The sequence below is a fragment of the Durio zibethinus genome, chromosome 14 (genome assembly GCF_047325235.1).
Source record: "Durio zibethinus cultivar Kanyao isolate XHJ-2024 chromosome 14, ASM4732523v1, whole genome shotgun sequence".
Classification (NCBI taxonomy): domain Eukaryota; kingdom Viridiplantae; phylum Streptophyta; class Magnoliopsida; order Malvales; family Malvaceae; genus Durio; species Durio zibethinus.
This window is the reverse complement of record NC_143175.1, coordinates 2765889-2782674: the sequence shown is the minus strand read 5'-3', so window position 1 is coordinate 2782674 and position 16786 is coordinate 2765889. Positions and strand designations below refer to the sequence as shown.

Genomic DNA, 16786 nt, shown 5'->3' with positions numbered 1-16786 from the left:
CAATTTAATTGAATTTGGATGGACTAAATTTGCCTACCTCTTCCAATAACTTCAATTTTCTTATTATTGGCTTAATGCTTTAAAAATTACAACTTGGGTTCAGACAAGACAATTCAGTGAAAGTCAAAAGAAGGGTTAGTAGAAAATGAGTCTTCTTTTGAGGGATAGTTTGTCCCCAGCTCCTGATTATAAAACAACAAATAGAAGAAATGACAGACACAAGAAAACACAGCATAATGAATCCTACGATGGTTACCCAAATTTGCTTATAGAAAACTCAGACATCCTTTCAAACCTATAAATATAAATCCCCATCGTCCATTGAAAAACAACCAAGTAGATATTCCCTGAGTCCTTCATTTCGTCTCTCCCAAATAAACTTTATCCCCTTGTCTTCAATCCTAGATTTTCTTTGTGCCTGATACCAATGGAAATTCAGTTCCAACAACAAAAGCAGCAGCAATTGCATCAAAGATCAAGCATTCCTGTTAGAAAAGGGAGCAAATTGAAGGGAAGAAATAAAAACAACAATAAGGTTAACAAGTTTGTTGGAGTGAGGCAAAGGCCTTCTGGCAAATGGGTAGCTGAAATTAAAGACACAACAAAGAATATCAGGATGTGGCTTGGTACCTTTGAGACTGCTGAAGAAGCTGCTAGAGCTTATGATGAAGCTGCTTGCCTTCTCCGCGGAGCCAATACTCGAACCAACTTCATTACTCAAGTGTCCTTGGATTCTCCTCTTGCTTCTCGGATTCGAAATCTTCTTGACAGCAAAAAAGGAGATAAACAACAACAAAGTGTTCTAGTCTCAGCCCCGACAACAAGTACCACCACAACTTTTGGCCCCAGCCCCAGCACCAGCAGTAGTTCTAGCAGTAGTAGTTGCAGTAGTAGTGGTGGCTTAAGCAATGAGAATTCTTCTGCTAGTGGAATGGTTCAAGATACTCAGTTGTTTGATGTTGCATATAAACCTGATATGAGCAACTGCACAAGGGAATTTGGGTTTGCTTCTTCTCAATCTGATTTTTCTTATACCTATGAATCAGGGTTTGATAGGTTTCTTTATACACAAGAAATCATGAATTTGCCAAAGAATGTTCTTTTGCCTGAGGAAACAGGCTCTGAGTTAACAGAATTCCAAAGAATGAAAGTTGAAAGGCAGATATCAGCATCACTTTATGCAATGAATGGAGTGCAAGAGTATATGGAAACTGTCCATGATTCTGGTGAAGCCTTGTGGGATCTTCCACCATTATGCTCTTTGTTCTCCTGAGTGATAGATATGCTTTTCATTTGGTCTTTGCTTCCGTTTCTCCTTATAAAATCAAGAGAGTAGATGATCATGTAGGTTTTGTTGCAAGCTTTTGTAAAGTTTACAAGGACAAAAAATAGCCAGAGATAAAGAGATGATTTCCATTTTGTAAAATGCCAACAAATACACAAAATTGAGAAAATCATACGAAGGTCTCCTATATCTCTTAATACAAAGTCTAAGCAATCATGCTGATTTAAATATGCCCTTTCGGTTATTATTTACTTTGCCATGTTCTAAAATTTCATTATAAACACGCATATATGATGATCAATGGGGACAAGGTTCCAACAATTTCTTTTCTCCTTGGTTTAAAATCTTTCATTTTCTATGCCAAATGGAGCTCTGATATTCAATTAGATTCTATAATTGACTTTTGTTGCCTAGTGGTGTATGTGTGTCCTTGTAGAAGTTTGAGATCTTGCGTTCGAGTCATCCTGTTTGAAGAGGAAAATTAAAAGGGTGGTAGATAGTGTTCTTTATTTTATTCAATCAACCAACGAATAAAAAAGAGAAAAAAATATCAAGCTTGCCCCCACTGCATGTGGTTTGGGTACTTTCAAAGAGTCTCAAATCATTGCAAAAAAGAATCTGTAATGCTGCAATGCCAATCACATTCCAATGATAACTATAAGACCTTTGAAAAGATTTTTTTTTTTTTTCCTTGCTGCATTAATTCTGACAATTGCATTATCCCTGAAATCAGCAATCCACCTTGACAGCCTAGAAAATATCAAACATGTTTTTGTGTTTGCTAAACTGCTTTCCTAAATGCTTAGAAAAGTCATGTATTGCTTTAAACCCTGCTTGTATTTCTGTTTCCAATTCCATATCTGTGATCAGCTTTTGGCAAAGTACTTAATCACCCCAAACAGAAAATTGCAGAAGCATTTATTTTCTTTAATCAAACAGTTTGTGATGATGACATACCGAAGGCGCCCACAAGAGCAAGGGTGGCCACCAATTATTGAGCTGGAAGAGGATAAGGTCAAGTGTAGTATTTCTTTACAGAAATCTCTCAATAAGTTCCAATGGGACCACCTAAATAATTTTGATTACAGAACAAATTTTCCATGTGCTCCTGATATTTTGATGCTCATCTACATGCCATATATAGACAATTTTAATTTATGGGAAAATGATATTGATTGAAATGAATTCAGAGAAAATGCTACTAACTCAAATGAATTCTAAGTCATGGCACAAGGCAGAAGCTTTATTAGACAATGAAAAGGGCCACATCTCATAGGACACAAACCATAGATTCTCACAGCTGCACTTAAAAAACCACTCAAGTGCAGAGCCAAGACATAAAAAGATAGACAGGTTCAAGAGATGAACAATAAAAATAGCTGATGAAGTAAAATGAGAAGAGGCACATGGTAGACAGTGAGCTGATGCTTTAATGAAATATATATCTAGTAATCTTCCGGTTCTTCTTCGTCTTCAGCACCTTCTGCCCCAACTTCCTCGTAGTCTTTCTCCAGTGCAGCAAGATCTTCACGGGCTTCTGAGAATTCACCTTCCTCCATTCCTTCGCCTACATACCAGTGAACAAATGCTCTTTTGGCATACATGAGATCAAACTTGTGGTCAATTCGGGAGAAAACCTCAGCCACAGCTGTGTTGTTGCTTATCATACACACTGCACGTAAAACCTTAGCGAGATCACCCCCTGGTACCACTGTGGGTGGCTGATAGTTGATACCACACTTGAAACCAGTAGGGCACCTAAAAGAAAGACACATCACAATCATTCAGATGAAGAACTGAAGGAAAAATTGAGTTTCACCTTGGTACACTCTATCTAATAATGATAATCAGATTGCTTATACATAATTATTTGGAACTGAAAAGTAAGAGATGTCTACTAACCAGTCTACAAACTGAATTGTCCGCTTAGTTTTGACGGTAGCAACAGCAGCATTGACATCCTTAGGTACAACATCTCCACGGTACATTAAACAGCATGCCATGTACTTCCCATGCCTTGGATCACATTTGGCCATCATGCTTGAAGGTTCGAAAACAGCACTTGTAATCTCAGGAACTGATAGCTGCTCATGGAAGGCCTTTGCAGCGGAGATTACAGGGGCATAAGATGAAAGCATGAAATGGATACGAGGATATGGCACAAGGTTAGTCTGAAACTCTGTAACGTCCACATTTATGGCACCATCAAACCTCAATGAAGTAGTCAAGGAAGAGATAATTTGGGATATCAAGCGGTTCAAGTTAGTATAAGTTGGCCTTTCAATGTCTAAGGATCTCCTACAGATATCATATATAGCTTCATTGTCAAGAAGCACAGCAACATCTGTGTGTTCAAGGAGAGAATGAGTTGAGAGAACACTATTGTAAGGTTCCACAACTGCAGTTGAAACCTGCACGGTTGGGGAAAAAATTTCAGTGAGTTCTGTACATAATAGTTCAAGCATATGAGAAAAAGCAACCTGTACTAGAGCAGCTACTAGATTATTTTTCTTTTACTTTTCTTTGAAGTCTTCAAGGAATTACCTGAGGAGAAGGGTAGATTGTGAAGCCAAGTTTTGACTTCTTTCCATAATCTACAGACAAGCGCTCCAAAAGCAACGAGCCCAAACCAGAGCCAGTTCCACCACCAACAGCATTAAATACCAAAAATCCTTGCAGACCGGTGCAGTTGTCAGCCAATTTTCTCACTCGGTCCAGGCAAAGATCCACAATCTCCCTACCAACTGCAGCATACAAATCCAATGAAGAAGTTTAAGCCATGGATCAGGTTTAATAAAATTGCTAGTATTTTGGAAATGCAGAAAAGATTCTAGTACTTGTATAATGTCCTCTAGCAAAGTTATTAGCAGCATCTTCCTTGCCAGAAATAAGTTGCTCTGGATGAAAGAGTTGTCTATAAGTCCCAGCTCTAACTTCGTCAATGACAGTGGGCTCTAGATCAACAAATATAGCTCTAGGCACATGCTTGCCGGACCCAGTCTCACTAAAGAAGGTATTAAAAGCATCGTTACAAACACCTACAGAGGTGTCACTGCAAGTAAACACAAAAGAATTTTGTTAGGTTCAAATGAAATGAGAGAAAGAAAAAACATCAAGGATATAACAAGTGATCCATTTATAGATCTCATTCTATGTGCATCTCCATTTGACAATTCACATCCGAAATTTATATCAAGAAAAATAAGTAGCCGTTTATAAGCATTTGTAGCTATTAAAGTCGTACAATACGATTGAGCATGATAAGTAAAGAGTAGGAGCCATATTGAAGTTACGGCACAATAGCACAAAGGAAATGACACAACAAAAATTGAATAAATTGCAGGGCAAGAAGTTAATCAAAATTTCCAAAGTTCCTAACTAGAAAACAATAAGCAATAGAAAAATCAAGAGGAAATCTGTAAGTACATAAGGAAAATCAAGAAAAACAGAGATGCATTGTATTAGAATTATGTGAATTCTTTCTAGATTCAGGGAACATTTGAATTTCAGCACATAAATTATGATGCTATTCTTGTAAGATGTTCAGTTAGAGCAGGCCAGGCAGCTAGCCATGCCAGTTCCTCGAATCCTTCATCAGCAGAGGAGATAGCTCTGATCGTTTCGCCTTATGAGCATAGCTTTTAAGTCAACGACTCAGGATCATATTGGTAGGATTTATGGCTACCATTAAAAATACAATATTACATATAATTTAATTCAATGGCCAAATTGGAAAGGAAATAGGAAACGAAAATATGCAATGCAAATGGAAAATTGGGTTAAATTCTATATTTTCACTTCAATTCAAACCAAATATCCCATTTCTATGAAACAAAAATCAAAACAGAAAACTCTCTAATGCTACCAAATGAATCACAAAAGAAAAAAAAAAAAAACCCACCAACAAGAAAAGAAACCCAGTTCCAACAAAAGAAAAAAAAAATCTCATTCAACACATGAATGAGGATGATCATGACATGATACATGCAAAAACATACATCAAAATACCAACATACATATACATGCTCACCTAGGCATCATCCCATCAGGCTGAATTCCATGTTCGAGACAGTAAAGCTCCCAACAGGCATTTCCAACCTGAATTCCTGCTTGTCCTATATGAACGCTAATCACTTCCCTCATCTTTCCTTTCTTTCAACAGCACTTTCGAAACCCAATTTCCAAAACAACCCACTCTCTCTTTCTCAACCCTTTTCTCTATAGAATTTGTGAAGGAAAAAAAGGAAGAGAATTAAGATATAGATGAATGTTAAAGCAAAAAGATTAAACGGGTATCCAAGAACCGCAAAGACGGGTTTTAAGTTTGTTTAATTAAAGAGACGTGGGTCCCGCTAATTGGAGCCAACTGTATTGTGGGGTTGTAGTTGTACTAGCTCGGCTCCCTTGTCGGTTCTCCCAGACTCCGCACTCGTGATTTTTTTCTCTCGTTCTTTTTCATCAATAATAATAAAATATCTTCATCGTTCATTTTATTAAAAAAAAAAAAGAAATATATTATTTTTTTATTTAACTTGGAAAAACAATAAAAAACAGAGTAAATAAAAAAAAATGAAAAAAATTTATTTCTTTCTTTTTCTAAAAAAGAATTATGTTTAAAAGAAAAGGTTTTTATTCTAATTCTTCTCCATAAATGGCATGAGCGTATGAATCTATAACATAATTTTCATTAAAATACTATTAAAATTTTATTATATATTTATTGATAATACAATCAAACTATATCCAAATTTTCCCAAAATTCAATCTTCTCTTCAAATAATTTACATCTTTCTATTACAAATACTATAATTTTTTGTTTTTGTAAAAATTAAATTATATGTGAAATTGTACATTTTTATTGTGAAAGCAACTAATTTCTATTTGACTTATTATGTTGATAGAATTTTTTAGACCGTTATTTTTTTTTAAAAAAAGTTTTTTTTATCTAGTTGATCGAAAACATTAACATATTTAATTTTTCGAAGATTTATGAGGCGAAAGGGTTGTAGTAAACCTGACTTTTTTCAATAATTTGATTGATGCGGTTTACCCATTAATTCTTTTGGTCTCTTTATCTCATTCCAAAAAGAATTTTAAGAGTAAGATTGATTTGAATTTCACTTGAGAACTTGTTCATTATGATGTTGCATTCGATATTACATCTTACTTGCTTAGGCTAACTTGGCTTTTGGCTTATATATCTTCGTTTCAAGGGGAGTTTTATGAGCATTAAAAAGATCAAATCTTTCATTACTATGTTGACATTAATTGACATAAATAGTTATTTCAGTTCAAAAATACATTATGCACAAAACATTGCATGGTAAAAATAACTTCTGTGATTCTTCTCACACATTGATTCAATACATGGTTAGTGTACAGGCCAGCAAGGCAAAAATAATTGACTTGAAAGTAACAGAACTTGGCATTCTACCATTGTCCTTTCGGAAAAAGAGTGCTTGGTATACGGGAAAGTTGATTGTTTAGCGTTTGCTGTCTTATTTAAAAGAAAGTACTAATTAAAAGATAAAATTTAAAACCATGTCAAGTTAAAAATAAGCAAGTATAAATATAAAATTTAAAAGGGTTAATGTATGATTTAATTCCTTAACTATACTAGCTACTTTTCATGATTTGATATTTATAAAAAAGTAAAATTCATGATTAAGTACATGATTTTTTTTTTTTTAGTTTTCGAGATCCGGGTATTCACCCTTTCGACATTCCAGATCAATCTTCCTACTACGGTTTACACTCTTATGAGGTATTGTCCGCTTTGATCCCCTGACTTCATGGTTTTGTCCTACAAAAAACACCTCAAAAGGAAGAGCTGGTGTGAACCCTTTTATACCCAAGTGACCCTCCTATTATATTCGATGTGGTATTCAGGATTCTTCCTTAGATCTGTGATATTCTCCCACACACTAATTTGGTTAACTATAAGTTGATATGACCAAAAAACAACCAAGATTATAATAATAAGTAAAACATTTTTATTGATCAGTATTTGTCACTCTGTATTTTAACCAACGGTGTTAGTAAGTGGTGTAAGATGCTCGATGGAAACAAAATTCATAAACTCAATTCTGAATTTTTTTCTATTAAGTACCAAATCCTTAAAAGTAGTATAATTCAAGGATAACTAGATAGGTTCCTCTTACTCATACCTTAGGAAACAATGAGATGCCTCTAAGCAGGCAAAGGCATGGCACAGCAACATAGTACAAGGTAGCCAAGCAGTTTGCAGCCCACAATTGGCAGTAGAGTAAGCAAGTTGAAGTTCTAGAGGAATCCTTTTATGTCCGTACAACAAGGGACAGTATCTTGATAGGAAAATTTTTAAGTGACCTTCCGCCCATCTCTTTTGCTGTATCAGGACCGGCAATAATGGTGTTGGAGCAACGCCTAAGAAGCTTTCCCTTTTGGAATTTAAGTAGATGGATTTCCAACCTCCACATTGTATACTCAATCCTGTAATTATATCCTCCACAGGACAGCCATATTTCAATCCAATCTGCATAATATACATATATACGCCTGTGTGCGTGTGCGCTCGCATATGTGTCTCTGTGTTTATGCATGTGAGAAAGAGCGTTACGAACCTCTCTTCCCCATAGTGTATTTTGTTCAAAGGTACAGCTTGCAAGAACTCTACATGTTTCTTCCAAGATGCTTGCACTTTCTTCAACCTTTCTATCATTTAGTCTCTTCCAATCAACCTTGCAGTCTTTGTCATATTGCTTCCCGCAAAGAGCCTCTCTCCTGTGAAAGCATCCTGTGCCGATGTAGCATGGCCCTCCATTTGCATCTAGTCCTTGAAACTCCAACTTGATTGTCGATACCCCATCACAAACATCATAAGAAAAAAGAAGAAGAAAAAACTCATCAAAATCTTTTTGAATGATCGCCGGCTGTATTAATTTGAGTAAAACTTTTCTGTTAAGCATGCTTGATTACCTTTGTTGATACTCGAAATGAAGTACCATAAATTTCATTCTTGGTGAGATTATCAAAATTCTGAGGACACTGTGTATAAGCAATCTCATCTCCCTTCTCTTCATCCATGAAAAAGCACAAAGAATTTTTTAATGATTCTGAATTGTTCGAATAATCCACATTGAGAATAATTGAACGATTGCTTATCCTTGACGATACTCTGATCTATTTTTCACCATGAAAATCATTCAATAACATACAATTTAAAATCCATTCAAGAAAAATATAAAATGAAAAAAAGAAGGTATAATATTACTTACAAGAGCATTCATGGAACCAGCTTTGAAATGGTGGTGATATTGGGGTCTTTTCTCTCGTGTCAAATACACAAGAGTTGGTAGAGGTTTTCCTTCAATATCCACAGCATTGGGGTCTCTCCCATCAATTAAGATTTAGTCAGAAATTATATTAAAACACCATTAACGACGCTCAAGTATATTAATCAAGACTTTGAAGCTTAATTTTATCAAATAAAATTATCTGAAGAATGGTTTGATGATCACGTTTGCTTGAAACAAAGTCCCATTCACCTTTGTGTTGTTTGCGAAGGTCTTCAGGAATTCGATTCAACTTTGTGGTGGTTTCAATCCTCATCTTCATGCCCTCGTATAGTTTTTGCATATATAATAGAATTTCTTTTTTTTTAAAATCCACTTCTTACCCCAAAATGCTGGAACTTAACAATTGTAACAGGCTGCGGTAGTTACAAAATAATATACTGAGCAAAAGGTGTAAGATAAATAAGACAAAATTATGCTTTTGTTTTTTCTCAAACGTATCTTAATTTGATAGCATCCGAGGATCGTTACAAATTTACAACCAAATAAATAAAACTTAAAGATCATTAATTAATAAATAAATTGCAAACAGTACTTCATCTGTTAATTCGTTTTGCTTTGACTGTCGTTAGAGAATAAGACATTTTAATTTTAGTGTATTTTATATTAAAATTTTAAATTTTTTTATAATATATGATATGATATTCAATACTATTTAATGTGAAAAAGTAAAAGAATAAGCGAAAACTAAATTTATATAATAATATTGAAAAAGAAAAAATATTAAGTGTTTAAAAATTGAAAAATAGCTATATTTTGGAACTGTAGAAATAAAGGGGAGTAATAATATATTTGAGTAGAAAGATGAATTGAATAAATTAATTTATTAATTAATTACTCAATTAGAACTTAAAAATTATTAATTAATAAATAAAATTATAAAAAATAATGTAGTATTTATAAAATTTAGTACAAATTTTTTTTTCTTTTTTATGATCAGAGTCCAATTTGGATGAGGCAATCTAATTGCGCAAGACGGCAAAAGGTAAACATTAATGAGCGATTGATTGATGTGAGAAAATGAACAAATTAAATTACCTTAACTGAAAACCATTCTTCGGACATAACAGGGTCGTTAACTGGTTCCAAAGCTGCCCTAAAGTAAGCCTCGGGTGACCTTGGTTCTACTTTGAACTTCTTGCTAAAGGGCAGCCATTTCTTTGAGAATATTGCAGCCACTAACATGGCGTAAAACGTTGAATCCGATCCTCCATCGTCTGATAAATAGATGCTTAACTTCTCAGGCGGATAATCATAGGCCATCACTGATAACACTGTTTATCACCATGCTTGGTGGCTCTATCAAATAATGTAAGAGATGAAACCTTTGAGAGAGCCTGTCTTGGTATGGAAAACGGTAAACAGGGTTCCATCTACAAGCTAGGTAAGAAACCAATAAAAACTGAACCACAGCTCAGACAGAAACAATCCAATCCAAGTCCATCTCTCAACTTTTCCTCCCACTGGGAAAAACCTTATTCTAAATATACAAATGAAGCAGATGCCCACCAAAATGGAAGCTGCAAAACACCTGAAACGGATTCGTCCCTTAGCCGGCCTTGTTTCGAAGAGTGGAACATAATCATTTTTTCCCATTTCTTCCTCTCTCAACTAAGACTAGATGTTGCTAAGATTCTAACTGATGATTTCAATCAGGAAGAGCACACCGGCACATGAAAATATATAATTCGTTTACGTTAAACATCAACAGTCATATGATTTGTTGATAAAAAAATAATTTTTTTATTTTAATTAATGTTATATATTTCAAGGCAACAATGAAACTTTGAAAAGCTGTATTTGGATGCAAAATTAATTATATTCATGGGAAAGCCAAAGTATGTTACAAAACATCTTTAATTAAATGGCACAGCCTTGGGTATGGGAAGGTGAACATTGGAATGAGATACATGATCTCCTTTTTGTTCAAATAAATATTGTATTATATTTGTTGTTTTGAATGAACAATGACAATATCCATACCTAACTCAATTACGTCTGCCAATGGAATAGGGCTGCTTGCCCCAAGCAAGACTCCACTTTTTGATCTGTCCATGAAAATATATGAATTTCTTGGAACGTGGATAGACCAAAAGAGGGAATTTGGTATTTTAAAGTTCAAAATTTACTCTTTATAAAATTTTAATTGCTATGAAATTCAAAATACTCTAGAATACACACCAACTTTGACATCTTGAAAAATCTTTAGTACTTCTATGATACTCATCCTTTATTTACGCCAATCTTGTCATTTTCTGCAAGTACTAGCAAAAAAAAAAAAAAAACTCAAAATTTTCTTTAAAAAAGTGTTAATTTGTAAAAATTTGACATTTTTTTTTAAGATTTTAAATTTAAATTCAATTTTTTGAATAAAGAATACATGCACTTATCCAAACTCTTGGATGCAAAATTTGGGAAAATTTTATCAAGGATAAAATCATTAATTAAATCCATTGTAATAGTAATTTTTTATTCAAGAAATAAGACCAGATATTTCATTTTTTTTGTGTTTTAAAATGTTTAATTTAACAGTAATATATATGAGTAAACTAAGAATTGCAAATTTGATGTATATAGCCATTAAATTCAATAAGTTAAGAGCATTTTTTAATAAAGAAGAAAAAAAAAAGAAAATAGAAGAAAGCGAAGTTAGCTTTCCAATTTAATTAAAATAAAAAATTTAATATTATAAATAAATTAAGTTTGAATGGAACGTTGTTACCTAACAGGAAGTTTGTTTTATTATAGCGACATTGTTCTAATCTTACTTTAGCTTGACTTCAAGTTTTGTGTTTAATATTAATTTATTTAACCTTACTACATTGTTGTTTTATCTTTTAAGTGAAATTTTCAATTAGGGAAATTAAAATAAATTTAATTAATTTATATAATATTTTTAAGGAATGACATTTAATATATTCAACATTTAAATTACAATATTTATAATTTTTTTTATCTTATACTGCAATATATTTTATTTCGTTAGTATAAACTACTCAAAACTTTTTATTTTATTAGAGAGCTACTCAATTTGGGAAATTTAAATTTTGCATATAATTTGGATTTAATTTATAAAAGCTCAAATCTAATTAACATTAATTCGATTATTACGTCAATGAGATTTTGTTATAACGAAACGGAGGGGGAGATTATGAAAAGTTTATATCTTAAATTTAAATTCCAGCAAATATAAATTCGGTTAAAATATATGTTAATAATTTTATAAAAACATTTTTTGTGAAAAAGTGAATTGTTGCATGAATATAAATTTAAATAATTTAAAATATGATATAATTATATAATATGAATACGATATCAATAAATATGAATGAAATATTATTTAAAATTTTAATAAAAATTATATATAAATTTAATAAAAATAAAAATTATATTTTATATTTTTATATTAACATAAATTATAATACATAAATTTATATAAAATATAATATAAATAAACAAATTATTAATATTTTATATAATATAAATGCATGAAATATTTAAATATAGCAACAAAATGCAAGTCTTTTTATAATTAAAAAAAAAAAAACAAAAACAAAACAAAATGAAAGGCCTTAGAAACCCAAAATAAAGAAATCAAACCAAAGCATCTGGGTCCTCTCTCTTTTTTTCGTTCTTTTTGTTTACCTAAGCAAGTTCCCGTTACACCTACACGAGGCACAAGTCTCAAACCACCACCATCATCAATCAACTTCATCAAATTAATATAATTAACCTTGAAATTCCACTAATCAAATTCTAAATTCCAAAGTCCCCCAAAGACTTTCCAAAAGCAGCACAATTTTTTATACCTTTTTTCTTTTTTAAAACAATAAAATAAAAATCAACAGCCCACCAAGCCAGCCAGACATTAGATTACCCACACCCACCACCTTCGCTTCCCTTTCTCCCAAAATTAATATATTTTTATTTTTTTCTGGGTTTCAATTTTCCCCAATTTCTTCTGCTTCTTGTTGTTGTGGTTTTGAATTTTCTTTTTTTTTTTTGTTTTGTTTTATAATCAAATCCAAAATGGGTTCTTCTTCTTCTCGTCTTCTGTTCTTCTGTATCACGGCCCTCTATTTAATACGCTGCGTTTTGGGTTCTTCTATGTGCTCTCATGAAACTGATGTTTTCGTTAAAAATCTTCACTTTCAATGCTCTCCTTCGATCTCCCCAATTCCCCCTCTCAAGGTACGTTTTATTAGCTTAATTTTGGTGGATTTTGTTTTTTAATTTTTAGTTGGATTTGTTAACTGGTTTAGGAAAAATGGGTTCTTGGGATTTGATCTAATTTTTTATTGCAAGGGTTTTTTTTGGTTAGTTTTTTTGTTTGATTTTGGATTCTTGATATTTTTTAATTTGCCTAAATCTGTCCAAGGAAGGGAAATTTTTAGGAAATTTTGGGTTTTTTAATCTGAAATATTGGAGTATTATTATGGAATTTTTCATGGCTGTAAAAAATTTGAAGAACCAGAACAAAGGTTTATGATTGACTTTTTGAATGTTTTGGGGGTGTTGGATTCTTATGTTATCATTTAATTTGAAAAAATTAAATAAAGAAGAGAATAGAAATGAAATTGAAAATTATTAGGCATTCATTCTATAAAAATATTAGTCTTGCTTTTCAATATAGTTATTTTCTTCTAGAAGATTTAGAATTGAAATACTATTTTGCATATGAAAGCATGAGCACGTTGTATTTAAGGCTATTAGGGCTATGCAAAAAGTACTATAGATGCAGCTTAAGTCTTATATTCGAGGATTTAAGCCTTGTGCAATTCAGCTAGAATATAAGTTGAGATTAGTGAAATATGTTATCTGTTTTGTAAAGCTCTAACTGAAGATGTAAAACATTAAATGTGTTCGTGTAAGCGACATACTTGTAGCTTTATGATAGCAGCATTATGTCGATTAGATTATAGCTAGAAAAGAATCTATATTGCTTGATGACTGGGAATATAAAATTTTATCTTTTGATGTTTTGATCTCAGACTTTCTTCTTGGCGTAAATGACCCAAAATATAGATACTTAATACATGTCCCAATCTTTTATCAGAAACTGTTATCTTTGTACTTTAAGTTAAGGTTCAGGCCTACAAAACAAGTAAGTGTAAGAATCGTAAGATTCCATAGGTTAGGCTTCTTTGTTCTCCAAATGCTGCTTTTAGGAGATTGTTAATTGATGTCCATAGCTTAAATAATAATATTTCTATCCTCATTTTGCTTCTTTCAGATGTAATAGTAGGAAAGCTGGCAAACAACATTTCTTTCACAAGTACTTTTTAGGATATATGATGCAAAAAAGAAAAGAGTGAGCCTAATTGCCCAAAATGGGTGTACAGGACATACAGGCACTTGATGACCTTCACCTGATCAAGGATGATAATATCCATGAAAATGAGTGCCCATGCAAGCATGTCTCCATCCAAGTTTCTTAAGTTAAACCTTCTTATGTGATTCAGCTGGTGTTTAGTCATTTGATTAATGTATGGACCCTTCTAAAGCATTATGTTTTTTAGCTTAAAGTGCTTGGTTGTACTGTCGTGTGGCTTATGGTGCTATAGTTAGCTAAATGCTCTGTGCAAATGAATTATTGAAAACTTTCTAGTTAACTATAAGTACTAAGATTAGTATCATTTGAAAACAAAATTTGCTCCCTAAAATTCGTTGATTTACAAAAAAGAACTTTGTGTGTTTTCTAATGAGACTGATATTATAAGACAAAGATACACTAAAAGTTGTTGATGTGGCCAGAAATTAAAACCCAAACCAGGGATGGGATACAACTCCTTCTCCATTCCCTACCCTTTTCCTTTCTACCTTCAAAGGCAATTTTTTTTTCTCTTTTTCTTTTCCATTAGAGGTCTATACAATTTTGTTGAATGATACCATTATCTTGACCATCAACTTGTATTTTCAAATTTGACATGAATAACTAGGGCTCATCAAATTTCCTGGCTGAGGCTCCTCTAATTATCGCATTTATGGTTCCTAGATTTGCCATCTTTCCTGTACATTAGCTTATATCAGTGTGTGCCATCTGTTTGTAAGATATGTTTCAAGGATTAATATTTTGCATGACTTGTTGTTTCTTAGAGACAAACATTCTGATAATGTTTTAAATATGTTTCTCATTTTTGTTTGCAGGTGAATGGAAACTTCCTGGACAGGGCATTGACTTCCAAACAGAGAAATGGTTACACTTCTGTACTCTTTTATGCTTCCTGGTGCCCATTTTCATGCAGTTTGTGTACCAAATTTGACATTCTCAGTTCCATGTTTCCTCAAATAGAGCATCTGGCAGTTGAACAGTCTTCAGTTTTCCCAAGGTGTGTAGCTACTTATCCTGCTTTCAGTGTTAGAGTTTGTGCACGAATATTGACTTTCTTTTTCTTTTGTTATTTATATGTTCTTGACTACAGAGACTGACAAACCTTAAAGAAGGCATATTCTTGGATAAATGTTATAAGGAGGAAGAATTTTAACTGTTAGAATTGGGTTGCTTATATTGTTTGTCATGACTTTAAGCATGCAATTAATTGCTATTTTTTTACAATTGCATCCTTATGTTCAAGTCAATTTTTGTGGTGTTGGTTTGGTGCAACATGACCAAATGTACTTGAGAGCATCCTTAAGAAAAAATTGTGTATGTGTGTGTATGCATATTCAATTGAACTGATTTGTCTGCTATTAACATTTGGTATGACTAATTTGTGGAAACAAACACGAGTCCACCATCCAATACTTACAAAGTAGTTATGCCTTTTGAAGTAGTCTGCACTAAAATATTTTTGCTGTTGTTTTATCCTGTCTGTGATGTAACATGAGATGCTCATGTCTGCTACTCGAGGAAAAAACTAAAATTCTGCTGCGTGATGTGTCTTTTGTGCTCCTTAATAATGATTAATGATTCCTTAAGTGATGCCAGAATCAGTTCTTCTATGAAGAATCTCCTTTAAGGTGACATTGCTTCGTGACTATTAGTACATGATAGAGAGTTACCAATCAAATAAAATGTTCTTTTGCTTCCCCCTGAAAACCAATGACAAATTTCATATCTAATACCTTTGGTATTTGTTGTATCATAGTATATTTTCAAGGTATGGAATTCATAGCTTGCCGTCAATTTTAATTGTGAACCAGACATCAAGGATACGATATCATGGTCCAAAAGATCTCCCCTCAATTGTACAATTTTATGGGAAAACAACAGGTATTTGCTGTCCTATGCCAAAGATGTATATTCTACTGCTTTTGACTTTCTAAGGGAATAATCCCATGGACATTGACAATGTCAGCTAGATTGCTAGCTGCAAAAAATATTGACATAAAAAATTTCTTTTCTTTGCAGATGCAAGCATAACAGAGTTGTAATTCTTTATAACTCTGTAATATAATTATGTGTTTCTTAACATGAGTGTTTGCATTTTCAGGATTCGAACCAGTTCAATATATTGCTGAAAAAGAACCTGTCGTATCAGGAGACCACAATAAATATATGATACAGTTGTGGAATGAGTCATCTCCAATGCAGATGGTAAAACGGGAGCCCTACTTAGCATTTGCCGTGTTGTTTCTCTGTTTAAGAGTACTTCTGTCCGTGTTCCCTGAAGTACTGTCTCGACTCAAGGCTTTCTGGGTTTCATGTGCTCCACTCTTGAACTTGGAAATATTTGGTGAGACAAGTCAGTTGTTTACACGAGCCCTTCACATGGTTGATGTGAGGAGAGCTTGGACCAAACTGAGGCTATGCAAGACCAGGAATTTTCATCAAGGTGCAAAGAGTGCCCGTGTTTGGGCTTCTTCACTGGCTTCTGTCTCTTTGGGCGAATCTTCTTCTGGTAGATCATCATCATTCTCATCATAGGTTGGAGTTTCACAGAATTGAGCTAAAACACGTAGAAATGAGCTTATCGATCAGATAGTTTATTCCAAACCGCTATGATGCCTTGGGACATCTAGTCCCCTCTCTCATATTAAATTCTATTGATAGTCTTGATACCTAAAGCTGTTGACCTTGTTTGAGTTGGGTTTTTTTCCTTTTTTTTTTTTTTTTGTGAGGAAACCAACTAGCATGTAAATCTGAGAACAGCTTTCTTTTTTGTGTATATCACTTCATATTTAGAGGAACATCTTTACTTTACAATCAATAATCCCAAGAAATAGA

General features: G+C 33.1%; 3 protein-coding genes and 1 pseudogene across 3 annotated transcripts; 2 read left to right on the top strand and 2 right to left on the bottom strand.

The window, feature by feature from the left end:
- Window positions 1-315: 315 nt before the first annotated feature.
- LOC111295333 (ethylene-responsive transcription factor ERN1-like) lies at window positions 316-1400 on the top strand. The gene has a single exon (XM_022888787.2). The coding sequence runs from the start codon at window positions 428-430 to the stop codon at window positions 1271-1273; it is 846 nt and encodes a 281-aa protein (XP_022744522.1). The 5' UTR covers window positions 316-427; the 3' UTR covers window positions 1274-1400.
- Window positions 1401-2510: 1110 nt separating this feature from the next.
- Window positions 2511-5575, bottom strand: LOC111295332 (tubulin alpha-5 chain-like). The gene is made up of 5 exons (XM_022888786.2): window positions 5316-5575; window positions 4123-4337; window positions 3830-4029; window positions 3188-3696; window positions 2511-3043 (listed from the first exon to the last, which is right to left on the bottom strand). Exons 1-5 carry the CDS (start codon window positions 5426-5428, stop codon window positions 2731-2733), a joined length of 1350 nt encoding a protein of 449 aa, XP_022744521.1. The 5' UTR covers window positions 5429-5575; the 3' UTR covers window positions 2511-2730.
- A 1397-nt stretch (window positions 5576-6972) lies between these two features.
- On the bottom strand, window positions 6973-10357 carry LOC111295162 (cellulose synthase-like protein E2; annotated as a pseudogene).
- Window positions 10358-12211: 1854 nt separating this feature from the next.
- LOC149514954 (5'-adenylylsulfate reductase-like 5) lies at window positions 12212-16749 on the top strand. The gene is made up of 4 exons (XM_089743157.1): window positions 12212-12810; window positions 14767-14948; window positions 15708-15832; window positions 16053-16749. The coding sequence occupies exons 1-4, from the start codon at window positions 12649-12651 to the stop codon at window positions 16484-16486; spliced, it is 903 nt and encodes a 300-aa protein (XP_089599283.1). The 5' UTR covers window positions 12212-12648; the 3' UTR covers window positions 16487-16749.
- Window positions 16750-16786: the final 37 nt, after the last annotated feature.